Here is a 27,885-nt window from a genome sequence, read left to right on the forward strand (position 1 = left end):
AGCACTTTCCTCGGTGCAAAACATTTGACCAGCGGCTTTACATTAATCGCCTTGGTAACCGCGTTGTTGTACTCAAGAATGGCTGAAAGAATCTCGAAGTGAAAAACATTTTACAAAATATTTTCGGAGCATTGGTATAACGAAGACTTTCTTTAACGGTACGTAAATCGAAATCCTGGTTTCTTTCTATCTTTCCTATTTATTCAACTGACTGCGAATGTTGATTGTAGAACGATGCGCAAAGATTTATATGCATACGACTAATGCAGTGTTTCATTCTAGTTAAGAATTGGTTCATGCTTAGCGTGCGTATATCGAGTTATGGATGCACGCGGGAAGTTTGGAGAGCACGAGAGAAGCGTAAGAGTTACGCCGAGAGCAACTCTAGCTTCTTGAGTGCTCTCCAAACTTCCCAAGTGCATCCATAACTCGATATACGCACAGCTAAAAGCATGAACCAATTCTTTTATAACATAATGAAAATAAAGTAAATGATTCCTGGAAAACAGGTTTTGTTCGTGATAAATTACAAAATTCTCTGTATAAAAAGAAAGGTGAAAGTGGTTTCTCATATCAGTTTAATCTTAACGTTTCATTAAACTTCGACAAGCTCTTATAAATATACATTTTTTATGGTGTTGTCTCCCCAGAAAGTTTTTTATAACATAGCGCGGGCATGCTTCCCCCATCTGACTTGCACACGTCATCGGATGGACGCACGGCCGTGCGTATGTTGAGAAATGTACCATGATGACGCCAATAGGAATTAGATTAGGATGCACGCGCGCTATGTTATAACACACATTCTTCCTTTCTATTAACGTGCAGTCTAGCTACTCAAGATTCGTGGTAGGATAAATGTTGGTAAACAATATTGTTTTCATCCTCGAGGAGATCCCAAATTGTTTTAATAATCCTATACAATGTTAAGCAGTACAGAGACGACGAGATGCGAAGGTCGTGTATGAAAAAAGAATTACTACTCAAAATCTAGATCTGAGACAAAGCCTACAAGCTTTATAAGCTTTATTAAAAGCAAAAAGTTAAGGTTCAAGTCATCAAATCTTATCATCAACAAGGCATGGTTGTTTGAACGCCCATTAACGCTTATCCACGATTAAAAGTTAATTGAGGTTTTCATCTTGCTCGTTTAAAATGGTTTAAAAGGCTAATTTCAAGCTAAAGGTTAAGAAAAGTCTAAGGCAAAACTGACGGACAAAAATCTTTTGGGAGAATCTTTATCAATTATTAATTAAACTCGCATCAAAGTTCACGTTAATCCTGGATTAGCTTAATTGGACTTTGAACAACTGGGCCCAGGTCTTTACCACTGACATGCCTGGGAAGTTGGCTCAAGTTCAACTTTGCAGGCATGTTGGTGATTTTTTCCAGCATGCTGACATTGAAAATATTTAATGAGATTGTATTCTGCGATACTCAAGTGGTAAATCTGTGCCAAAGTTCATTAATTTCAGAGTACTCATACGAGGTGTAAAGCAATATTTTTCAATTCATTGGTGGTATGTTGCAAAGAAAACTAGGGCTTCACTGGGACTTAAAATGAATATTGCCAGCAATTGCATCACAGATGTATTACTGTACATGTACTCCGGCAGCATATTTAAGTTCCAGGCTTAACATACATGTATGACAGGTCTTCCCTTACTTTTAAGGCAGCAAAAATGGGACGTCTCCCATATGGGCCAGGAAATGCCCACATTTTACAGAGCAAGGGAGCAGATGTTGGCGTCATGAAGTTCTACTGCACAGAATACTCAACTCACTATGGACAGGAGGGCTTCATTCCAAGGACTGGTCGTCATTCTGGTACTGGATATCAATCCAATTTTAGACCAGGAGTGTATTACAGTCGCCGTTTGGATGAGCTGGACAACCCAGCTATGGGGTAAGAAAACATTACAGTAATGTAGACAATTTACATGTACTTGAGAAGTTGTATAAAAAAGAAAGCCTGAAAATAATCATGCTTGAATGCAATTTGAACCCATGACCTCAGTCCGCAATACTGGTGCAGCAGTGCTCTAGTAATTGAGCTACGTACATTAATTTGTATCAAGCAAGCTGGTCAAGTAGGAGGGGAAGACTTGGGGTGTAATAATGTTAAGTGGTTAGCACATTGGACTTTTGTCAAATGGTCAGTTCTTTAAGTTATTTTTTCTGTCATCACAATATTTCCATAGACATACACAATGTTTACACCGTATCTAAAAATAGCTCTTGAGCCAACACAAAGCCCAACTGGGATTGGGTGTTTGTTCACACACAAAAAGTTACCATTTTGGCAGGAGTTTTATACCAGCGGGCTAAATTGCACAAACTGTGACACTCGAGTATTGAGGCTGGAGATTTTTACCTCCTACAGGTACAGGGTGTAATATATTGATTTTTGAGCCACTCCAAGCATAACATGATGAGGTCAATATATCAGCACACTAAACCATGTCTTTTATGGACTTGTTCTTGCAAAGATCTATTCAGTATACACGTAACAACAACTTCTGTTGTAACATTTTTTTGGATGTTATATGGGATGGATTTCTGTGCCAGCACAAAAATCAATCTGAGTGAAATACAATATAATACAATACACCTTCAGGAGTGAAATGCATGTAAACGTTGTCAGGTACATAAAAAGATGAGCTAATGAAATTATGGGTAGATGGAAATTAGAATATGGGTATTTCGTATCCAGAGTTTTTTGTTTTGTTTTTTATTTTGTTCTTGAAGTACTGCACATGCATCTGCCTTCAAATACTTGTGGTGAGCTCCTCAAAATATAAACACTCAGTGTATTCACCTCGCCTTCAACTGAACTCATTAAATTTTTATTGCTGCAAGGAAGTTGAAATAATCATTTGTTATTCTTGATTTGCAGTCGTCTCTTGAGAGACAACTATACAACCATTACCAAGAAACACTTTTTGCCCTCCAAAGGATCAAGTGGTATTGATCCCTTCTCTAGAGGCTTGTACATGACAGCTACAAGTGGATTTGTTAAAGACATACCCGTTACTGTGCCAAGATCCAAACAGGTCAGCAAACTAAGTTACAGTTATTAACTACATTAAAATTCCAATGCCAAGATTATTTTACTAATTGAACATGGAATGCTTGAGATGTCAACACGTTCATCACAAGCACAAGGTGCCTTCAAATGCTTGAAGTTAGACCTTTTCTGGTTTTCAGAAAAGGTCTCTCATAAGCCATATCATCTGACATGTATACCATAAAGACAAAGACCAAGTTTGATTATTTTGATCAAAATTGTGCCTCACTTACTTTTTTCCATAGACCTTTATCATGGTAATTTAAAATTTACATGTATAATGTAGGCTGGATAACAAAAAACAATTATAAAAGGAAGAAGGAGCACCTTGAAATTAACAAAAACGCCAAGTTTGAGAGTTTTGACTTTTAAAATAGCAAAGATATACACCTGTAGAGAGTAATTTTAAATTTCCATAATTTTAATTTTTAAGTAATTTTAAAGTTCCATAAATTAAGGAATTTTGCAGATGTTTCTTTGAAGACGGGCAAAACTTACCCGTTTCCATACAACCCTCTATAAAATTTTCAGACTTAACAGAACTAGTGGCCTTTTTTTACTACTGTAATTATTATTTTAAGGTGCTCTTTCCAGCAGTGTAAATTGCTTTGCATTAAAAATTTTAAATTACCACGATAAAGGAGATTAGAGTCCTACAAAGAATACGGTTTTACAAAGTTAAAGGCCCGGTTCATACGTCGAACTTTACATGAGCCGAACCTAATCATTTGGTTCGGCGCATGTAAAGATCGACGTATGAATCAGTTAGGATCGACAGATTTGTATTTGGGTCGACCCGCCGTTCTATTCGACTGCGCCAGTCGAATAGAACGGCAAAAGATCGACTTCGATTCAGACGTCGAACTTTTCATGTGCCGAACCAAATGCATACGTTACGTATAAATTATATAAATTATATCTATCCCAGAGGTCTGTGCATTCCATCGACTTGGCATGTGCTCAAAGGACTTCATTCTGAACAAGATGGCGGGAAAAGAGGAATGTGCTTGTTCTTCTTGTTTCGAAACAACTGAATATACTTGTCTGAGATGCGAATCTTAAAAAAAAAAAAGAATCTTTTCTTGAAGTGCACACGCACTTCAGACCGAGAGAAACTTTCCAATACAGGCTATATCAAAGGCGAAGCGTCAAGACTTCTCAGAACAAAATCTTCAAAAACAACATTGGAAGAGAACATCACTCTATTCAAACAGAGATTACGCAACAGAGGTTAATAAAACTCTTTCAGAAGTCAACCTCCGCGAAAGAATGTCGGCACTACAAAACAAACTAAAAACCCGCAAAAACATTTTGAGGTTTGTTATGGAATATCGCCCTTCTGTGCCTAACCTAAAACAATTCAGATGAGTAAATACAGGAGCCATAATCAGGGATGGAGGTCCACGGGGTCCACGCATCCCCATGAGTTGTACCAAAAATAATCTATCTTTAGAAAAAATACCCCCCCCTCCTCACGTCATAAACCCGCGTGAATACACGCAAATTTGCGTGGGGCTACTACCTTATATGTGACACAGATAGCAGCTGAGAAAAAATTCACTAAAGATAAAAAAGTCCTTACCTGTCTGAGTACATATTCGTAGAGTGTATAAAGCTTTTTTCATTCATTCAACAGTAGCAATGCACGCAGCGCCACCGTTTTGGCGCCTTTTTGATTATGACTATACTGTGAGAGTCACGTGATCAATAGGCCGCTTAGTCCAACTTTTCCCGTTTTCTTTCAATTGTTACCTTTTCTTTGTGAGAGTCTAATTCCTTAAATGTGGACACTGAGGAGATATTTCCTGGCAGAATTTTAAAATTTGGACGCCATTTTCAACGGGTAGAAAAAAATTTCAATTTCTCCACGCGCGATCCTGGCCGTTGACACGCGTGCGCGCACGCGCTTATGGCGTAATTTTTTTCTAAAAATAGATTTTTTTTGGGTTCAACACATGAGGACAGGCCCACAAGTCAAAATGGCATCTCGTTACGGTCTCCATCCCTGATTATGGCTCCTGGTAAATGACACTTGATAGAAAATCTGCCTCTGCTAAGGGAGATCTACAAAGACCCTTCCTTACGTTCGTACAGAAAAGGGAGATCTTTGAAAGACGTACTCGTAAGAGCAAATTAGCTTTGAAGGTCATATTCTTCCTATCTCGACCAGTAGGAGCCGTGTTTGGCCTGTCTTTATTATTTTACCAAACAAGCTCTTCCATGTCAGAATTCATCTTTCCCGCCATTTTGAATCTTATTGAGTAAAAACAACAGCCGCTGACCACGAAAATCTACTTTCTCACTTTAGCTTTAATTAAGTTCGACTTGAATTAGGTTCGACATCTGAATCAACTGCCGAACTTAATTATTTGGGTCGACCTTAATAGGTATTAGGTTCGGCTCATGTAAAGTTCGACGTATGAACCGGGCCAAAGACATCTAATGTACTTTAATGATGTGAGTTTTACTTCACACATCTACAATTGTGCAACAAAGAGTTCAAAGTAATTATTCACTCAGTCTTCCTTATATTTGTATACATGTGTATATTTACAAACAATTTGTATTTGGTAGGTGAGTGATGTACACGTCGACACCAGAACTAGGGGAACAGTCTATCCATTCCACCGTCCATTGCTACACACTCTTAAACAGAAGGATCCTATCTCCAGGGAAAATGCCTTCCATGTACGCTATAATAATTATAATGACATTTTAATAATTATAATATGACCTTTCAGGACTTCAGGACTCACTACATTGTCAGTATTGCATATTGTGTCTAATTATATTCTCGGATACAATTATTGCATAAACAAAGAATATAATGATTCAGAAGTCAGTACACAACCTTCCAACTCTTTAGGTTTGGTAGCATTAGCTTGGCAACTTAAAGCAATTTTCAGGTTGCCTCTAGAGACCAACATTTTAGTTGCCACTGCACTTCAAATGGTCACAGCTTGGACGGTAATGGTAAATAATTAAACCCCAGTATAAATTACAGTCAACCCAGGTCAAGCGTGAACAATATTTTTGAAATTTGAACGGAGTTTTGAAATTTACATGTCAGTTTTGAAACTTGCCAATGAGATTTCAGAGTTCCTGTATAAATTTCCCTAGCTTATTTACGGTATAAGCCTATGAATTTTTCTTTACATTGCAAAACTGAATATTTCAAGAATAACAATTGTTTTCCAAGTATTTTGAATCTTTTTTTCAGTTAATGCATCTTTTTCGGAACGATCTCCAGAGAAATGTCCAACATTCCATTCACACATCGGACATTACAAAGAGAAATTCGAATGTTTATTTCATTCTTGGAAATACTGTTTACGCATGACCTGGATTGACTGTAAAGTACATGTACATCATATTTTAACTTAGTTTAATATTCTTATTACATGAGACCAGTACTGGGTTGTCAAATGTTGGGTGCCCAACTCCAGTTGCACATGCTATGTACAATATGGAACACTATTGAACATACATGTAAAACACAATAACAATATGAGTTTTTATACTAATAATTAAAGCATGTGCATACATGATTACCTTCAAGGTAATAGCAGTGGCATGTTACAACCACTAATGGTCTCGCACATGCAGAATTTGTTTAATTGTAACAGATTATTTTTGAACAACAAACAATTACTGTATTGATAAACAAATTTATTGATAATCTGCAAATAAGTCTGTAATACCTATACACCTTTCAGATTTAAAATACCAGGGGTCTAGTGTATACAAAAAAAAGTGTTCTAACCTTTGTTCCTTTCCTTCTTTTTTCTTTTAGGGGCCCAGCTACATGTCTACTGAAAACCACACCAGCTTCCTTGGAAACCCAAGTCAGAGAAGTAAGTATTGAAAATACTATGGGGGTGGGTATGAGGGGTGGTGCATGGTCTTTCAAACAATATAGATGTCTCAATATTTTGTGTGAAGCCATCTTGGAGTCTCAATGATTTTTTTCTGTAAGGCTAAGAAAGTCTCAAGCTAACAGAAAAATGTTAATCTTGCCATCTTGCAAAGTCTCAAATTTACCATCTGTCACCCCAGGTATGGGCACCCATTAAAGTTTAGGTTGGAGTATTCAAGTATACTCTAAAGATCAAACCCTAGAACCTTACAAAAAACCAAGATATATGATTTTTTGCACTCAATCTTCAGCCCTAACCACTAAAATTTTTCCCCTTTTCAAAGCAAAATGGCAAAGACCTAATATTATCCAGTTCCCAATTGAATCTTGGTTGCACACACTGTTAGTAGAATGAATGTTGTGTTGCTAGCACTAAGGACACAAATGATGGATTAGAGAATTAACTCTGCAGTGTATGTTGAAATGCTAACTACTGTAAACCCACGAATTTCCCACTGAGCGTTAGCCCCAGTAAGGAAATGGGAGACTGCACAAGGCAACGAAAAAATCTTTGACCTCGGGAAGGAATCAAATTACCCATGACCTCCAGATTTGATCATCTTTCCTCTACCGACTGAGCTCCTAGGCCAGACAGGAGAAAGTTGTCTGGCCTAGTAGGTAGTATTGAATAAATTAACTCACAATTTGTTCCATTCTACCTTGGATTTTTAGTGGACACTTCAACGAAAACAGTAGGATACAAGGAAGGATCAGGCTTTACCCATGCTTACAGTGATGAGCCAATCACTTTCTACCCAATGGAGGCTCATCAAGGAATAAGAGATGTGAGGAATGTAAAATATAAAGAAAGCATTAAGAAAGAAAAGTGCACATGAAACTTGCAGTCAAAGATGCTCAGACACACGCATTTAATCTGTCAGTCTTTATCAAGCCAGAAAGCAGATCAGGTCAATAGCTGTTAATTTAATAATAATAATTACTTATTCATTTTATGGCAATGTTTCATTTCAGCCAAGATTTACTCACCGACCAACTGGTTATAGTATCATGAAGAGAGACTTTCTCCCTGTGGAATATCTTCACGTAAGTACACATGCATTTATATATAATTTTTTATTATTATTTTATTCAGCTATAATTATTTTAAGCAATTTCAAAAACTACAATGAAGCACAATGGAATATGACCTTTACAAAATATTATGTACAAGTACATGTATATTGCATATGAATTTTTATATAATTTTGTATCTTTTTGCTTTAACAAACTTCACTGTAATTATTGAATGTCAAATTACAAAAACATGGTTCTGAGGATTTGCATGTTAGGAGACAAGAAGCATTTCACACTACTTTATCCTTACAAAAAAAATAATATTTTAAGTTTGAAAACCAAAATCTGAAGCTACTGCTTTACATTGAACGGACAAATATTTTGTAGATGGGTAATTAACTGAATGATACCTGGTATGCCATTTCCTGAAAATCTGAATACTGTATTTCTTCAACAGGGAAATGAGAAACTCCCTATTTTGTCTCATGGGTCAGAACGTAACACAGGATTTACTCATGGTACAAAAGCAAGACCAGTTTTCTATTCAAAAGTAGGACAGGTGGGTGCATTTTAATCTTCACACCACTGATTTTGTATGCATTAAGAATTCTGTTTCAAATGTGCAGTTCTAGAAAATATCCATACACACCCCATGGAAGGTCATTGGAAATTCTGAGGGTGAGGTGGTTGAGGGGGTGGGGGGGGGGGGGTATCAAAAGCCAAAAGTTTTGAAGGAAAGTATGGAGCTAAACTGAAATTCCAGGGGCCCAAAAAGGTGCATGGGTTAGTTGTGCCCAGGGAGAGGTTACCACTTGGTTCTTCAAACAATCAATCCCCAGCAAATCCTGACCCTACATTTGAGCCCGTGTTCGTTCCGTGCCATTTTTCAGCATCACACATTTTTCCAACTTAACGTTTTTATACCAGAAGCATAAATCGTACTTTTTACGATGCATAATGATAAAATGATTTATTTTTTTCGAGTATGCCTGTATCATTCACTGAATAACACATCATTCTCATTTAGTTTTGTTCAGTTCTTTAACACTTCGAAGTTTCTTTCTCTCTGTAAATTATCGCAAACTACCATCGGAAATGACCTGTTGCTTTAATTTAACTTACGATACAATAAACGTAACTCACCGTCAAGGGAACTGTTCCTTTTGTTATGTGCTATCCATGCAGGAGTATACCAAACTCGGTGACCTCCATCCTCGAGTCCAGGAGAAAATGAAAAAGATGGATCCTGCAGAATATTCCAACATGGCGGACCCGCACACTTTCTCGAGGTACAATTTTCATGTAAAATAATTGAAATTGCCTTACACTCCACAGTTATTTTACGAGATCGTCATTCTCTTAGTTTCCACAGTATTTTCTGTAATATTTGCTTTGTACAGAGGAAAGTTCTGGTCTACACTGTATTTGCACAATGAATCTTTTGAGTGATTTCATCTCTGAACGTCCGCCATTTTGCTTGGGACGAGACTGGGCTCTAGTGATATTTTAGCGCGAAAGTCGCGCGAAAACGATTTAGAACCCAGGTCACCCCCAGGGGGCTACAAATCCCATTCCCACAGGAATAGGGCAGTGCACCAAATCCCATTTTCCCAGTGAAAACAAGGGGTCCCTTTGATCAGGTTTCGCTTGCGGATCTATATCTACATCTACAAGGATAATTTGCAACGGGATAAACCCATCACCTCAAATATCAAAGGAAAAGAAGAAGAAGAACAAAAATAACTAACTAAAATCACTGTCGGGGTTTAAAAGAAGTGAGATGGGGCTTGCATGCTTCAACACTTGGTTGTACTCCCGGGGGGGGGGGGGGGGGGCACTTGACCCATGTTTGGGTTTGGGTATAGGGGTGCCGCTGGGGGTTTGAAACCCTGACCCTGTTTAGGACGAAAATAACCTTAAATACCTACCCTGTGTAGGACAATGTCCTCAATTTTAAGACCCTATTTAGGACAAAGGACAACATCTAGCTCTTGTGTTACACAAGTGTTTATTGGTAATAGTACTAACATTTGAAGGCCCACTGTCACTTACCAGACGTGATGTTCCATGCATTGAAACGCGAATACCAATCACAACAGATAAAATAATACACTTCCTAGAAGTGATGGCGAAAAATCCCAAAATTTCACATTAACAGCGGTGAACCTTAAGAGGAAACTCAATTGACGTGAAGCATTGTTCACTAAAATAAATGCAGACTAACGTCTCTGATTTCGGATTGCCATATACTCGACGACAGTCTTGCAACCATACCCTGTCTAGGACGGGTCCGGGACAGACTCGCTTGAAATTATATACCCTGTTCAGGACAGAGGAGCCAAAAACCATACCCTATCCAGCGGCACGTCCCCGTATAGCCCATATAGGGGAGTACCCCCCCCCCCCCCCCCGGGGTTGGACTATTACTTCAGCCGGAAGTGAGTTTCACTCTGGTATAGTTCTTGCATTAAAACTGAATTTGTAGGTATTACTCACAGGGGTTCTCTAATCGGAGAAGGGGAAGCCATCAACAAAATCCTGAAAACGTAGTGATGACCAAGTCTGTACATGCATATACAAGTTAGTCACTGTATTTTAATCATAGCCGGTGAAAGTTGTCCAAAACTATCAGCAACAAGAATTTCCATATTAATGATCAGCTTCCTTGGAATAAGTGGGAATGAAATGACTGTTTTATCCTGATTTCTGCCTCCCTCCCCTTCCCCACCCTATTTAAATGAGCTGTGGATAAATTTAGCCTGAATCATTGTTCCATTTTGCTAGCATTGCCAAGATATCGTTCAAAGGAAAACAGAGAAATGATCCAACTGAAGCAGAGAGACTGGCGAACGTGTCCGTAGGAACAAAGGTATGTTATTAAATATAAAAGAAAAGAATACCAGGGAATCGAAAATACTAGCGGAAGAAAATGGTTGCAATTACGAGACACATAGTAACTAGTTAATAAAATAACTGAAACTTTCTTCTCCTAAGTTCTGTAGCGCACGCAGCCTAGGAGCTTTCAGATCTTTAGCACGCGCGATGGATCTAAGAATTTTTCTTCTCTCTTCTCAATCCCTGGTAGTTCTCTCTTCTAATTTGCATATTTTAACCATCACTTTGTGCGCGTGATCTGAGGGGAAAAGGACGACTGCTTGCAGTCTAGAAAGTAAAGGTGCAGAAAGCTCAACTTTCTCAATTCTTTAACTTGTGTTGTTTAAATTGTGCATAAAACTATCACAACTGTACCCTTTAAACCAGCTTTCTCTGGTTATTCCTGGAACTTCTGGTGACCACGCAAAGTCTTACGTTAAAGTAGGTTACTTGCCCTGGCCTGCTAAGTCGTATACTGCTAGAAACTGAATGTGTGTTGTGTTTTGACCTACATGTACACCATCTCGATTTGACTCTTTCAGGAGCTGACAGGATACAGTGAAAACAACGACCAATATTTTGAAACAGCCGAGACTGCAGCCTCACTCAGAAGATTTGACACTCACTACAATGCCAAGTATGTATTTAACACCTGCAGAATACCAGCTGTGCGTATTTTTTCCTTTTATACCTTTTACAGCGCTCATTTCAGACTCGTGTATGCAAGAACAAGTCCGTTTTTAGTGCCATCCATAGCTAGACTATTAAAAGAAAAACTTGTTCATACCGCGGGGCCGGTGTGCCGTATGCAAATTACAGAGAGGTCTTGCCAACAACAAGAACAGAGATAAGAGAGAGATAATAGTTTATCAAAACACCCTTGGCAGCCAATAGGCTGAATTACGGATAATTTACAAAGTAGAAGAAGATTTACGAAGTAAAACAACACCAACGTCTATAGGCAAAGTTTGATCGGATTTCTTGACGCCATCTGAGATTTTATGAACAGATCGTTGCATTGATTCTTTCTCACACCTACCTTTTTTTTCTACCAGACACTATGACATGAACCCACGAGGTGACGATCGCATGGGTCGAACTGAAGGAAACGTTTTCACTCAGCTGCCAAATGGCTTCACTAAGGGAACGAGTGTACACACTCTGGGACCAGACATCAACACAACAGCTGAACTGCGCTGGCAAAAGCCTTATGTCGCCAGGTATAGTCAGATAACTTGCCTTTTTAAGGGTGTTTGACCTCACTAAAGGCAAGAAAGATGTGGACTTAAAAAAAAAACCCGCATCCCGCGGGTTGTGAGGAAGAGGGGACGGGTAGGAGAGTAGGGTTTTCACAAGTTGAAGGATAGAAAAGGGTAGGAACAGACCTAGACTCGATTTCCGCCGCTCCCTCGGGTCCGAACAGCGGCTGGTAATCTAGCCTAGAACAGACCCAACGAAAAGGGATTCAATTTTTCCACGGCAAGTATGTGAAAGGGGTACCATTTCCTATAGAAGGTGTATGAAAGGGCTATCTTTTCTTTCAAAAATGGCGTATAAAAGGGTAAGGGTTCGGAACTCGTTTCGGGGCCTTCCCATATAAAACTTTTGAGTACCCCTCTCCCCCTCCCCCCTCCCACAGAGTTTCTTTTTTTGGGGGGGAGTTAATATTTTTAATTGATATCAAAACTTTTGACTGGCTGCTGCTGCTGGCCAAGTTTAAGAACGTTTTCTTTTAAAATAACGAAGTAAAGTTAAGAAATTCTACGGATATTTGTAAAGAGACGGACAAACAGTGCCGGTCTTCATACAAACTGTGTAAAAAATCTCAGACTTCACAGAATTACCTCTTCATCATTCTAAAAGATAACACTCTCAAATTTGGTCAAGGTGCTCTTTTCACTGAACAGCGTCAATGGATTATCGTTACTTGGCTCAATCCAAAATTTCATTCAATTTCTGTTCTTATTTACAGGAGCATAAAAGCAAGAGATCCTTACTATGATGACCACACGCATGACGCCAAGCTGCATACCGCTGTTGCAATGACCGCTTAATCAGCTGTTGGATGGATCTATGGATTTGCTGCCAAAACTGGACACAGTTGCCAGAACTTAATCTGGCTCCTGTCTCGACTATTTGTTTAATAGTTGCAATCCTTGTTTTTCACCGTGCAATAATAGCGTAAAAAATAATTTACGAGTCGTATTTTCCCTGAGAAATCCTTATCTAGTTACTTAACGTTAACTACATGCTTTAAACTAGTTTTATAAAATCCACAACAAACAAGCACGGAATGTACTAGGACAGATTTTTTTTTCAGTTACGCTACGTTTTATAATGTCATGTAAAATAGGAAACCGTGACTAGATCTTATATCACAGCCGGAACACTTTGTTATCCAACAGCTCTTGATTCACTACTCCGGTGGGAATCAATCAAAAACTTTTAATTTCACACGTCCTGAGGGCGTAATATTTTATTTGAGTAACTGCGTCTAACATTTTTCATATCGTAGTATGACTATAAGAAATTAAAATAAAGACAATAAAAGCCTTTTTTTGTTTGCTATAAGACATTATATAGAAAACTAAATCCCCACCCCAGTTTTACACGAATGTAAAAATGTAAGTTTTGTTTGAGTGACTGTTATAATATCGAAAATAACTACTGGTGTATGACAAAGAAAAAAATCAATAAAATTCTTATGCTTTGATTTCCTGTTTGACCTTTTTCCTTTCGGAAATAAATCCCCACTACACCCTCCTGGCAGTTTTGCTTGTTTTTTTTCTTTTTTTTTTTTGGTGCAATTCTCCCGAAAGAGGACACCATTGCAGCTCGACTTCCTTAAAAGCTCGTTTTCGCGAAGTCCTAGGCGACTGTTTCTCGTCTTTATCTGAAGAAGTCGCGTTGTGGTAAGTCTACCCTGGAATCAGATTGCAGTGTCCACTTAAAAATAGTGCAGCGTGATGGGAGGTTAAAAAACTTATATCGTCACGTTATTCTATTCAAAGCCGCTGTCCAAGTCAGGCACCGGCTGATGGAGAGAGTTAGTGAGTTGTACCTGTTGTTTATCGTACCTTACCCGTCATTGGTCCAAACCATATTCTCAAGAATTTCTTTGTTATGTTGAAATATTTAGCTTGTTTGTAGAGAGTAAATAATTCTCTCAGCCCCGTTTTGTCCTGTAATTATTCTCTTGCCAGAAGTGTGTTTAGTTTTATCGATACACATTGAAGTCATTCCTTTTTTTGTTTTGAACAACCTGTCAAAAAGGCGAAAGTTGACTTCTTGTTCTCGTTTACTATTGACCAATCAAATCGCATCAGTTATTATTATTTTGCATGACATGGAATCGTTAGCTCCCTTTGCTTTATATCAATATCATAACAGAGATTAAAGACCAAGAAACTCGCCATAAACTACAAAAGGACGTTTTTAATGGACTGAGGGATTTTCTTGTGTTTGGCGACAGGTTTGAAGGTAACCGATTGTTTTTTTTGTTTTTGTAAGGTTCGGCTGCAGTCATTGCTATTTTAGTTATATCTCTTCGAAACGAATTCTTTCAATTTTCAGTTACCCAGTGAAGAATCGGATTTTTATTTGCTGCGCAGGAAAGCTCAATGTAGTTTCAAGAAGCATTGGATCACAATCCCAATTGCTTAACTGTCAAGGCTCAATAAAAGTTAGATCTCAATTCAGTACTGAGCTGTTGTGGCCTGGTGTTGCGGTCTATCCATGAAAGACGTATTTTGTATTGATTTTGTTAGCCGTGGTTTCTTACCAATAATCCTATGCACACGCCTGATTCAGAAACTATAAAGTTAAAGTAAAGGACTTCTGGACTTTTCCTGAAACAACGCTAGGTCAGACCCAAAGCCGTCGACATTGGCATCAGTACCGGATAGCTCAGTAAATGGCAAATGCCCTCTAGAGTTCAAACGATTCACGGAGTGTCGACCGTGTAACAGGTGATTCCAGATTCATTTGCCTCAGTCTAGAAGAATGAAGGACTAGCAGTAATTTATCTCAGGATTTTGGCAGTAATCACTTCACTGAAAAAGGATTGTTGGACACCAATGAATCTCAACATTTGTTTCAAGCTTAATCGACCTCAATACCCAATTTCTCGTGTTTGATTCAGTAGCCCCCCCCCCCCCCCCCAAAAAAAAAAATTAAATATTGCTGCTGTTAAAGTGCTGATTCTATCGATGTTATCGAACTTTCTAACAAGGTTTATTTTAACAGTCCTTTCTGTAGAATGGCTAGAGTTGTGAGGATATGTTTGACGATGCTGCTTGCGTCACACCTGCAAGCAGTATTAGCCGAATCCAAGCCAGACGACAATATGAAAGGTATTAACTTAAGACAGGGTTCCGCTTATGTTACGAATAGCTAGAGTAAATTTTATCACGGCAAAGCCTCAGGTTAACGCCATAATATACATAACACCGAATTAACGAATGTTGAAGGTGCTTATGTAACGCGTTTTCATCGGGACGTCAGCCTATCGTGGTACACTCATTCTGGTAACAGCTGTAAATCCATGTTGATCATATCTCTTTCACCCAACCCCTGAAAGAAGAAGCATGAACCTGAGTGTGGTCAAAGCCAGGACTCCTTAGGGACCAAGGTTGGGGACGAAAGATTTGATTTTTGGGAAGTGGCGGGGTTCAGGGCAAACGCCAAAAAACTTTTTCAGAAGAGTAAAATCGGCGTCAAATCGTATCAAAGGAAATAAATGTCTCGCAAACTAGCGAAAGAAAATCCATACAACGCCTTTCGTCAAGGGATAATTATTGGAGTTGGGTAGAAAAAAAGTTGCCTAACCTCTCCACCCTCAAAAAAAGAATAGGTCAGAGCCTTCGTCTGCAATTACTAAAGATTTTGGGTGTTGGACTAGATTCCAACCCGCGATCTCCCCGACGCTGTAGTCTGGCGCTCCACCAACTGTACGAGAGGCTTGAGACAAAAAGGTTTAGCTTCACGCTACAAGCGAACTTCTCCGTCAAGTCCCCCCCAATTTCAGCTAAAAATAAAATAAGCGTTCATCTGTTTTAATACACAGAAATGGAAAACATCATAGAACAGAAAACCACAAGAGCCATCAAAAAACTTGAAGAACAGTTTAAATCGACGTTCATGGCGTACACCTCAGCAAAGAATCGAGACAAAAGACAAGAAGCGCATGAAAAACTTGAACGTAAGTCCCACACGAACTGTTCACAAATACAATTTGATAAAGCCAATTTTAGAAGCTTGATAAACAGTTACAACTACTCATGTTTTGCACGAAAAGAATAACATTGATCTAACTTCTGATCTTTGCATTTTTCTGCTGTTAATGTTACATTAATTTCCTCAGATTTAGTGAACATGGTCAAAAGAAATTCTAAAGAAAAGCTTGAAAATTCTGTCAAAGGATTTAAGTGTAAGTAAGATAAATGTAGAATTGATTCATCCCTAGAGTTAAAGTTTAAAACAAAGCTTAAAACAAGCCTCCCTTGTCAGCTTTCCTTTTTGCAATAGTGGACAATAAAACACAAAAAGTCAGCCTGACTATCATAAAATCATCGCTTTCGCAGGAAAAAGATAAAGTTAAGTAACAACCCTACCTGGACACATACACATACAATGCGGCTATGAATCAATCAAAACTCGAACTTAATACATGCATGTAACTGTCATCAAGCCAAGTACTGGCTGCGAGTCAGTCAGATGATGCACGAGTTGTTCTGGTTTACTTCTCGGCATTGGTTGGACAAAAGCCCCAACTTATTTTCTTTGACCAAAAACGTTACTAATGACCTAAAGCAAACCCTCAGTGAATGCGAGTTATTTTAACACTCGACTGAAGGCTTTTCACGGAATACGTACTGATAACCCTGAGTAAATTTCCAGACAAACTTAATCATTAAAGCTTGTGATGATGCTAATGATATCTCTTTGCACCAACTAGTTGATGTGACTCGTTTGTCGGACAAAGAAACAGAAAAGGTGTTGGAATCTGCATACATAAGAAAGAGGAGTAAGTAAATCAGTCCAACCTACATTCTTTTCAACGTTTAGCCATTCCCTTCTCAAAGTAAAGCGTATCACTTGTTGCTTGTGCCGTTATTGGGCTGATTTATTTCAACTTTTGCCAATTTTTCTGGGGCTTGAATTAAATTCAACACGACTGAAATGGGACAAATCATAAATTGGACCTTAAAGCGGTGTTTAACTGAGTAGTCGCAAAAGCAAACCCAAAGTAATCACTCTGGCCAATCACAACAAGCGCAAACAACGCAATGAGCCAATCAGGGCTCGAAGCAAATACATGTCACTGGTGCCAAGGGCGGGAAAAACGCGGGCGACTGAGTCACGATTGGTTTTGGTTTTGGTAGGGTTTTGGCATAGTTAGTAGAGGAGACTGGGAATAACTATGGTTTTGGTTATAAAACTGGTTGAGAAAGTGGCGCGAGTTTGCTAGTCTAATCACAGAGCGAAGTAAAGCAAACCTTAAGCAAATGCGGGACTCTAAAGATGGACTACTTTTCATCAGTATATGAAATCAAATTCTTTCTTTGGTTCTGTTCAATGATCAAACCTCTCCAATTGTCTTTTCAGCTTGACTCAGTGATATCATTTTCTTTGTTCACTACTAATCTGTCTCATCTTTTCTGATCTATCTCCCCAGGAGCAAAAGGTTCGTGGGGTTCCTGTAAGCCTCTTTGTAAACAGCGATGCCTCCTGGTATGCTGTATCGCTCCACCCTACAATGTACCACGAAAAACTGTGAAAAGGCTCGAGAAACAACTGGGAAGGAAGAGTACTATAAAAAAACATGCAAAGAAGAAGAAAAGCACGATTAAAAAGTATACAAAAAAGGAAAAGAGTGCGACCAAGAAAGACAGGAAAACAGCAGGCGTATGCAACTCGAGTTGCCAGAAAGCCTGCCTACCTTCGTGCGATTTTAGGTGCTGTTTTGCTCCTAAGAAACATTAAATATCAAAGTAGAGGGCAAGAAAACAACATCCAAGTCTTGTTTGCTTTTGCATGTACGTTTTCCTTTGTAAGTGCTAGAAAGTATGTAGCTTCTGAACACCTTTACATGAACACTGCATGAATTCCCAGTTTAGTTTAGCTACCAGCAGCTAGCCACCATTTGAACATATCGCAGAGTAGTTATATTTTTGCTGGGATCATCAAATGAGAAAAACGTGTTCTGATCTTATTTAGTTACTCGTATAACCCATTGAAAGAACAACTTAGTTTTTAGTATTTATTTTAGTACTCTATTTCGAAGAAGAAGAGTCCGCGACATGGAAATGAATGTTTTTCTTTGAATTGATATTTGTAACATAAATACCCTTGAATGACATATTGAAAGAAATAATAAAAAAGGAAATTAAAATCCAAGCATAGTATTGATGACATTACAGTTACCAAGTTTCCTTTCAACTCTTCACGGCATCGATCTTCGATTGCAATCCATCGTACTGAAAAAGATGGCGACCGGTGCATTTCTCCTTAATTCTTAGCGTACGAAAACCCCCAAAACGCTCATTAAAACGCACAGAAATGTTCCAAAGACTTCAATCATACACAATGTTGTTATTACAGGACGAATTTTGCAAACAATAGAGAGATTTAGCATTGCGTATACGTGAAACGCGGACGGCAAAAATGACCACGTGACCACGTTTACCCTATATTTGCCGCTCGCTGTTTTCAGTTTCTCAGAAAAATTGAGTAGTTTTGCATTAGCATCAAAGGTCACAATTATTTTACACTACTCTCATCTGCGTATTTAGTTTTTCAAGAAAATATAAACGCGAACCTCACGTTTGCCGTTTGCCGTAAACGCGATACTAAATCTCTCCGATATGGCTTTCTATGCGACTACTGGCTGTGTTAAGTTCGCAAGGTATTGTGGTAAGATATGCAGCCACCATCTTTTTTCGGTGCGGTAGGATCACGGGACGCATGCTGTAACCACAGGCAACCCAATCGTTGTATCTGAGACAAGGTTATTTACAGATTGAAAGCTGTATAAAGTAGTGATATATATCTAGAGTAATTCAAACTAAAATGTCTTTTTTTTTTTACATCATGCTTTGTTCTTCACACAAAGACTTGACTTGCTGCATAGAAGTAACTATCAGATAATAAGTGCTATTTCAGTTCAAATAGATTCACTTGGATCCGGCTTCAGGAGGAAAAAAAAAAGTAGTCTAAAAATAAATGGATCTGCCGCTCAGAGTCCAATTTTTTTTGCCAGTGCAAATCAAAGGTCGGCTATAATGTCGAACAATTTCAACGCATTAAGAGCTTTAAATGCTCTGGTTTGGATATAATTTAGAATGTTTAAATACAACAGTTACCTATTATTGTAAGGAAATTTCTTAAAACGAAATTTGCGCTATTATTCAAACCGTACACCGACGCGATTTGAACGAATTGACGCAGTCTTCAGAGGTTTGATTTTCCACTCCGCAAAGGTTACAACTTCTTTTAATTTTACAAATGCCGATAAACGTGCTGAATTTTGTAGTCGAGCGGATGAGATCGCAAATACTTTCGTACACTAGCAGTTTGACGTTTGCAATTGTATATAGACTCAATTCCAGGCCAGTACCGGGAGCCGCTGTATAGTCAAGCATGATGCTTTGCGGTGAACGAAATGTGACGTCAAGGCATTTTGCAAAATGAATTACCTGCACGTTCACAATATTATTATGAGTATTTCATGTTTAGCGTTTAGACATTTATTACTTCTGTTGACAAGAGGACGACAGTAACGTATGGTTTTCATATTACAACTTAATAACCATTTGCTAGTCGTGTACTTGAAGAGCAAACCGCAACAAGCCGTTGCTACAGATGTTTTACCTGTGAGGTAATGCGTGAAATTTGTTGGTCTTTTCACTCAAAAAATAAAAACATGTTAACCTCGATGCCTCCTGCAACGGTTGTTACTTTCTACATCCGTATCTTAAATCCATTTTATCTCTTCCCTCATAATTTTCCACGTCCGACTCACTGAGAGGTTAAGAATGCCGACAAATGTAGCCAAAATTGTCCACTAAACGTGTGAAATATAGTGAAATAACCATTTGACTGTTTTAACTGCTGAATATTTTATGTTAAAACACTCTCTGGTCTTCTCCGCTCGATACGGTAAAATATTTACCCGTAACTCGCAGGTAAATACCATATCTTGTGTGGACTAACAGATTGCCAGGGTAAGCGCCTTATCTTTTTTTCCTTTGTTTAAGACCATTATCATTTTTTTTTCACCTAAACGGAGAACACTACATTCTCCTGGTAAAGGTTTCAGTGTGACGATAAAGTTTTATTCCCTGTTTGTATGCTACCCGTTTACTTTACAAGTGATATCATTTCCGTAACAAAACGACGATAACATTGTTCATGGGAGCCACAAATATCCTTACTAAATTATAATTCCTCATCTCTTTAAAGGGCGACAATTATTGGCTAAGGATAACGGGTTTATTTGCTGTTAAGTTAATCATAAAACGGAGTACTTTAGGGAACTGGTAATTTATTATATCTGTCATTGTCATATATCACTGAGAAAAGTTAAGTGTTACCGAGTTAGAGCTGTACAAACAACTACCTTTGTGTTGCGCACCATTATGCAGTGATTAATTTTTCCTAAAGACAGTTCTACGATCAGTTTTAAGGCACGAAAAAATCATATATCGAGAGTATATGCATCTTGCTATGACAACTCATTCACGGCAAGCAACCTGCAGTTTTGAGGGTCGGGTTTCAGACTAAACAGCTGAGTTCGTTTCCAACTTAGATTTCTAGATCCTACAGGAAAAAGAAGGCAACGAGAAACCCTGACTGAAATGAAATTAGCATTTAAACGATGGCATAGCTTTCAGGCTTTATTAAGTTGTCCTATTGTATTTATTTCAGTTGTATACATGATATGTGTCCAGCTTCTCGGGAAGGGACTGCGATTCAAAGTGTTTGTTAATCTCGAGATAGCTGATGCAACCAAATCAACTATACAAAACGCGTAGAAATTGAGAACGAACTTATTTAATTGTTATTTCAGTAGAAATATTAATTGATATTCACACTAAACTGAAATGTTTTATCTGCTCAAAGAATACTTTTTTCATTAAACTCTTTTGAAGTTTGAATTGCGCGGATCGAGCACCTTTGAGTCGCTGCTCACTATCTATCGCAGAATAGATCATGAGTAGCGTAGCCAATCAGATTCACAGCAGAGAGCGCACGCCGATAGAATGCACCGTACGGAAAAAAGATGGCGGCTTGACATTTTACCCACAGTACGTTACGAACCTAGCACGGGCAAGAGGCACATAGAAAGCCATATATTTGGCGAAATTCGTCCCTGTACTAAGCTGGGTTTAAAGATTTTAGAACTGCTGTGCGTTTTTATCAGCATTTTTAGTGATTTCGTACGCTAAGAAAGGGCAATGTACCAGTCGCCGTCTTTTTCGGTACAGTGGATTATAGTTTAATTAACAATAATCCTGCGAAATCGCTCGAAATATCGCCTGATACTTAGCCGACGAGACCGTAGGCTGAGTTGGCTAAAATCAGTAAGAGTTTTTGCACTAACCATTACAATTCTTAACAGCAAACTTGGTTGACTACTTTGTGTTCATTATAAAACAGCGTTATTAATAGTTTGGTGTTCTTGCGAGGTCGTTACTTTTTGAAAGCGCTTTGCCATTTGATTTTTCTCCCCGACACAAGAAAACTACGTATATCGCAGGATATCCGTTATGTACGGGCGACGTATATTGAGTTCACCATGACCATATTTGGGCAGTGTCACAATGTGTTGAATAATAATACTGGATATATTTCCAACCGGCGTAAATACGCATGCGCCTTGAACACCTTGTAGTGGAGTGCTACCTATTCTATCTCCAAAATATACACACCAGCATCACCAAGAACAGTAATGCCGAAGTTTATCTCTCTCGTTCTCATTAAAATCGAACTAGTGCTGCAAGTTACAAAGTGTGTTGTTATGACTAAAAACGTCTGTTACTAATTATGTTTTCAATATATTTTACAAATTATTCACTAAATTCTCTTTGACCAAAAACGTTCCTATTTCTCTTTAGGTAACAAGGTAACTCTTGTGACCATGAAGACGGCTGCGGCATCATTTTGCCTCTTTGCGCTGCTCTCCACATTTGCCAATAGCTTGACCTTAAGACACAAGATTGGTAAGAAGAACTGGGACATCACTTTTATAGCCGACTGTATCGTATAACTGCTTGCTTTGGAAGCTCCACGGAAATCCTGGGGTTTCTAGAAACCTAACTGAGATTTTAGACGTCTAATTTATTTATATTTTTATTTGTTTGTTTGTTTTTCTTTCCTTTTAGGACGAGGCGGTAGAAAATCAATAGTAGTTCAGAATCCAGTTCAAAGTACGTTCTCTCTTGACAACGGAGTTTTTCTTCCTTCACACCTCGCTTCTGACATTCCATATGAATTTTAATCAGTAAGAAATTGTCCACCGTTGTGCGCCGTACCGTTGACACCAGGCAAACATCATCTTCATCATCATCATCATCATCATCATCGTCATCATCATTTTTATCATAGTCATAGTCGTTGTCATCGGCGTCGTCACCACCACCACCACAACCATCATGTTCATATTATCATCATCATCATTATCATCATCATCATCATCATCATCATTACTGATGTTTACCAGACTATGATTGCCCGGGGAGGTACTCAATAGAGTTTCAAACGCTAGCGCTTCACCTGAAGGCTGTAGAAATGTCAAATGTTAAAGTCCTTATTAAGTTTCGTTGGCCATTTGAAACGTAAGCCACAGGACATCAATAAGATGTTATAAAAATCTGGCAAAACCAGTTGCAACTTCAGCTTTGTGAAAGTCGCATGTGTCCATGCCATGATGTGCACTGACGAGATGCATGCTCTTTATTTTATGAAAGGAAGACATAAAAAAGTTTATCCTCTTTTAAATATGTTCTGAGAATGGAATTGAAACAAAATATGTTGTTAATTAACTGTTTTAATTCATCATAGGATCCGCATGGGAGTGCCATCCTGGATGCAAGAGGTTCTGTCTTTCATCGTGCAAAAGAAGTTGCTGTACTCCCGGGGCCCCAAACTACACCCCTGATATGTTACCCCAGTTAGTCAATTATCAAGCCTCCCTTCCTCCTCCACCCCCTCCCCCTCCGGCGTGCCCAACTGGCTGTCCATCCACGTGTTATCCTAACTGTGATGCAGGATGCTGCTTCCCAGTTAACCAAGCGCCGGCTTATCCTCAGTACGCGCCTAATCCCTACGATACCGGATATGCCGGGTATCCCGCGGGTGATCCCTGCGCTGCTCAGGGCTGCTCCGCTTCTTGCGCTCCTCTATGCAAACCAGGTAAGTGTGATTTGGTGGTTTCCTAGGACGGTTTTCACGTCTGAATTTCAAACTAAAACAAAAGTTGACACGGGATAACCACAAAAAATAAAAAAAAATGAATCAATCAAATCTCGAAGCAGACATATGTGATGGGAACCAAGCGCGCAGCAAAATTGCGAATGGTTTGATCCACAGTCTAATTGGCTTAGAAATTAGCTCATTTTTCTAATCAGTAATGGAACTTCTTTGAAACCAAACTCAAGGAATCTATTGAAGCCGTTCTCTGTTTCTCATTTTCATTGCACAGACTGTTGCCGCTCCCAAGCTCTGAACCTGAGCATTCGTCCAGTGTATTTGGGTAGCAATGCGTCTCCTGCTACATCTAAAAAGCCGGTTGCCAAGAAGGCACCTAAGCCTCCTCCACCGAAGAAGAAGCCGTATGTTAACAAGAAACTAATATCCAAGACAAACCAAGTCTGCATACCACAGTGCCAAACGCTCTGCAAACCAGTATGCGTGTAAGTGAACCATTCCTTTAACCCCAAATGGAAAAATTACTAGGATAGGTAGAGGTGGAACGTAGACTCGAAAATGAAGAAGAAACCAACTCATAGTCGACCACGACCCCGCCAGGACCTTTTCCGGGAATTGAAGGCCCATCCTGTCAAAGGATCTTGTGGGAGGATGCCGAGTAAAATATTTGGAGAACGCGGGCAAACAATACTGAACGCTTTTAACATAGTGTCTTCCTGATCTTTTCGTAAAGACGAACAGTGATCCTTACCTGGAACTGAAGGACCTCAAAGCTGCAGTTTTATTCTTATAAAGTACAACAAGAATGGCCGGGATTGTGTTTCGATCTTCAAATTAAATGAAACTGTACATCATTATCATGCAGATTTACAAATATTTAGATAAGATTTCGTGAGAACAATATCTATCGATCCTACGACCATCCGTGCCTCGATATAAAATGGCCAAACATAGCGGTTAAGCACCAACTGATTGCTTTTCTCTTTTGCAGATTTGAATGTTGTTTGCCAACACACCAATTCAAGAAGTACAGAGATGACAAAGATTCTCACTCTGCCCCCAAAAAGCCAGCTAAACTTCATCATATCAAACCTGTCGCCTCACCTCAGAGGGCACCAGTTCCCAAACTCTTCTCCCAGCCAGAGCCAACAGAGGCCCCAGCCCAGGACCCCCAACAATCGCCTTACGCGGGTGGTTACCAATATCCAGACCCAACTGCAGGTAAAAGAGAGCGTCTTTCTATCGTACTTATTTCATCAGAAGGCTGTACGATTGTCACATGACAAACTATTTTTTTTATCAGTAGTATTTGACAACTTGTTGTTGGTTTGCCTTTCAACTGGCCATCTTCTCTTTCTCCTTCAACGCAGAAAGAGAAAGAGCCTTGTGACCGAGTTTACAGTAAATTAAAATACAAGAACTGTGTGAGGCGGAGTCGTCAAGTTTCATGTTCACACCAACGACTCCGTCGCCTGTATTTCTTGGATTTGACTGGCCAGTTGGAACAGAAGCCATAAGAAAGTTTCAACAAAGACGAGACACTTTATCAAGCGGGATCGAGACAGCGCACAAAACTACACCTCGCCACTTGTGGGTTGTATAACCCCAGATTAATAAGCTAAACCGGAACCATCTTTTCCTTTGCAGCATCCGCGTGTCCAGGCTCATGTCCTCTAGCTTGCGCACCGTCCTGTGAATTTTCCTGCTGTTCTCCATATATGGCACAGCCTGCAATGCCACAGCAAGCCCTCCCTTCACAGCCTGCAATGCCACAGCAAGCCCTCCCTTACGGAGCTGTTCCACCTAACCCCATGGTGAGTAATACTTCAACATTATTCCACGAGCTCACTTTGGACCCAACAAGACGCGTAGCATCGAGTTAGCTATACTGATCCCATATCCAACAAGCGCAAGTGAAATAACTGTCTTATTAAAAACAACCAAGAAATATTATGGCGGCTGTACATTTTACCACAATACCTTGCGAACCTAACACAGCTGATAGGCACATAGAAAGCAATATTTTCTGCGAAATTCGTCTCTGTACTAACGACAATAGAGACCTTTAGATCCTAGTACGAGTACGACTACGAGTGTTTCCAATAGACAAAGTGCGTGCGCCGGTGAACCAGTGCCATTTTGGCGGGAAAACGAGATAGCCATCGTCATTTTACTACGAGTTTTTGTGAAAATGGCGTTGTGGCAAAAACAAGCCCTCGAAACGAAGGTGATCTCGTCTTTTTGAAATCACGAAAGGGCTTAGCTAGCATCATTCAAAATAAGACTGTGTCAAGTGCGTCGCTCGTAAAGAGTAAAATGAAGCTTTCTGGGATATATCTGTTCTTAGTCCTTCGCTAAAAACTTGAAATCAATTCTCGTATTCGTAGTCGTCCCCGTTCTCTTTGATGTCATGATCTTTTTTTGTGTAGGGTACAGGGTTGTAGCCTTATAAAATTGTGTCTTCTATGAAAGTACAGGACCAAGGAATAATATCGGTGTTTTGCAGTGACTAAACCAAGTTGTTTTGCTTCCTTTAGAATTAACAATCTTCTTAGCAAGACTAGATTTAAAAAAAAAGATTGCACAATAAGTCAACTAAGAAACCCGGCAGTTGCTGGTCGGAGCGCGCTCATAACGAAGATAATTTATACTTCGTGGAATAAGTGGCTCAAATTTTACAAACTTGATGACGGCAGATGTAACTTTCCTAGCAGTTACTGAAATGATCTCTTGTTGAAACACTAGAAAGAAAAACTAAATCCTTGCAACTTCTCTTGTTCTGCCAATTTTATGATTTGGTTTTCTTCCCACAGGCCCCTAATCCAGTCCCTATCGGACCACCCTCCCCAGGCCTCGCGCCGCTAAGCTGTCCGGGACAGTCCTGCCCGGACGCATGCGCGCCTCTTTGCTCACGCAGCTGCTGTGCAGGAATGACCCTGTTACCACAATCCTGGGACAAGAGAAACACTGTGCCCCACGCACCTTGAACTGGCACAAAGGACTGCAATGTGATTATTACTTAACGCACGTGGCTTAGAGCTTTGTCAAGAATGGTCCCATATTGTATATAAACTGTACTTTCCTCAGTAGGGCTCTGTTGGAAGTGGTGAAGAAATTGGTCTTTCACCTGACTCTTTTCGTCTAGATCACCCGTTTCTATCACCTTTTATTTCCTACGTTATCTTGTAATTTTTATAACATTAAACGGCTTGGCAGGTTAAGATACTCAATGACCCAATGATTGCGCTGTATCCTTCCCATGGAGAATTTTAGAATCGCATAAATAACGTTACGACGTTCATAGGCTGACCTATGAGAGTAAAACCATAACGGTCCCTGCTTGGACAGTCATCAGAAACAAGTTCGCTTGGGAAATTTCGTGGCAGTGATTATTAACAAAAAGAAGTTATACCCTGTGACATCATGGCGTAAGGCAAATTATTGTGATGTCTTTTAATGTCTGTTATCTAAGGAAGGAATTATTGTCACGTGTATTGTAAGTTAATGGTTGCTTCCGCCGATAGTTGCAAGCTTGGGGGTGTCACATTCTTTAAGATAAGTCAAACAGAAAGTTACCAAAAATGAGAAACAACGCGATATTCTTTGCTCTCCTATTCGCTGGTGTATTCAGCGCTTTTCTAATTAACTGCCAGCACAGCATATATCTATCAAATGCTACATTTAATTTGTTTGGGAAGCCCTGAGCGGGCCCCGCATTTAGCTAATAGCTTTTTATCATGTTATGCGCTTTCGTAGTGAATATTTTCTAGTACAGTAGCTGGTGCATGTAGCTAGTGAAAAAAATAAGCAGTTAGTTATATCATAAGCGTACCGCAGTCAGCAAAAAGCCAAGTTGTAACTAATTTTTTCAAGTCTAATACTTTGATTCACGGTGATTGACCAAATTCCTTTCATCATTGTTGCGTTTTAAAAACAAATTCAAAAGGTATGCAATATCCTTAAACGCAATACAAAATCTTTTCAACAATCATTGTAGAGTATAAACTTCAGTCCCCGGGCCTTACCTTCTATTTTTGTTCGAGGGCGAAGCAAGAATAAGTACAGAAATGTTTGTATAACATGCAGTACAAAGATTCATATTTCTGGACATGGGAACTGGTTGTGTCTTTTATCAACATCGTGAGAGCTGGAAAGGGACGCTGGGATACAACAAGACTGAAGGGACAATTTATTTTTTAGTTAGTGGTTAATAGCATCCTAAGCTGTAGTTGAGAATTATTACGACGATATAAAGCAATAAAATAACTTTCTCCTTAACCGTCTACATCGACATTGTATTTTTTTATTCTCCGATACTGTTGCAGTTATTGTTCTTGCTCTTTTTCTCACTGAACAAAATATCGCATATGGATTGACATGCTCTATACCTGTTTTTTAAACTAGTTCGAATGAGACTAAAGATTAATTTCTCCTCCCCTTTTAATCTCCAGTAGATGCAATAAAACAGCTGAACCCAATCTGCCAGTTTTTTTTTATCGCAAGGACTAAACGTGTGTATAACATTGAGCTTTATATTGCAAGGGAGAATGATAAACTTTTGCAGCATCGTAAGAAATGGGAGAAA

The 27,885-nt window shown here is 39.1% G+C and overlaps 3 protein-coding genes across 5 annotated transcripts; all 3 read left to right on the plus strand.

The window, feature by feature from the left end:
* Positions 1-8: 8 nt before the first annotated feature.
* LOC146467866 (stabilizer of axonemal microtubules 4-like) lies at positions 9-13,584 on the plus strand. Its single transcript, XM_085125422.1, has 13 exons — positions 9-158; positions 1,678-1,906; positions 2,897-3,053; positions 5,642-5,755; positions 6,861-6,921; positions 7,656-7,768; positions 7,956-8,027; positions 8,455-8,556; positions 9,183-9,286; positions 10,782-10,866; positions 11,414-11,508; positions 11,927-12,091; positions 12,844-13,584. Exons 2-13 carry the CDS (start codon positions 1,683-1,685, stop codon positions 12,923-12,925), a joined length of 1,374 nt encoding a protein of 457 aa, XP_084981548.1. The 5' UTR covers positions 9-158; positions 1,678-1,682; the 3' UTR covers positions 12,926-13,584.
* Positions 13,585-13,705: 121 nt separating this feature from the next.
* LOC146467867 (uncharacterized) lies at positions 13,706-18,269 on the plus strand. Of its 3 annotated transcripts, none has more exons than XM_085125532.1 (7): positions 13,706-13,783; positions 14,262-14,351; positions 15,129-15,223; positions 15,937-16,071; positions 16,234-16,299; positions 16,828-16,896; positions 17,548-18,269. In XM_085125532.1, the coding sequence occupies exons 3-7, from the start codon at positions 15,130-15,132 to the stop codon at positions 17,853-17,855; spliced, it is 672 nt and encodes a 223-aa protein (XP_084981658.1). In that variant the 5' UTR covers positions 13,706-13,783; positions 14,262-14,351; position 15,129; the 3' UTR covers positions 17,856-18,269. The 3 variants fall into 3 exon arrangements, with proteins under 3 accessions (XP_084981658.1, XP_084981659.1, XP_084981656.1); XM_085125533.1 differs by having other exon boundaries at positions 13,762-13,844; XM_085125530.1 differs by lacking the exon at positions 13,706-13,783 and having other exon boundaries at positions 14,218-14,351.
* Positions 18,270-19,965: 1,696 nt separating this feature from the next.
* LOC146467868 (uncharacterized) lies at positions 19,966-27,583 on the plus strand. The gene is made up of 8 exons (XM_085125284.1): positions 19,966-20,095; positions 21,989-22,093; positions 22,256-22,300; positions 22,935-23,285; positions 23,575-23,785; positions 24,292-24,521; positions 24,948-25,114; positions 26,114-27,583. Exons 2-8 carry the CDS (start codon positions 22,012-22,014, stop codon positions 26,285-26,287), a joined length of 1,260 nt encoding a protein of 419 aa, XP_084981410.1. The 5' UTR covers positions 19,966-20,095; positions 21,989-22,011; the 3' UTR covers positions 26,288-27,583.
* The last annotated feature ends 302 nt before the right edge of the window (positions 27,584-27,885 follow it).

The sequence above is a fragment of the Pavona decussata genome, unplaced genomic scaffold, assembly GCF_977016875.1.
Source record: "Pavona decussata unplaced genomic scaffold, jaPavDecu1.1 SCAFFOLD_134, whole genome shotgun sequence".
Classification (NCBI taxonomy): domain Eukaryota; kingdom Metazoa; phylum Cnidaria; class Anthozoa; order Scleractinia; family Agariciidae; genus Pavona; species Pavona decussata.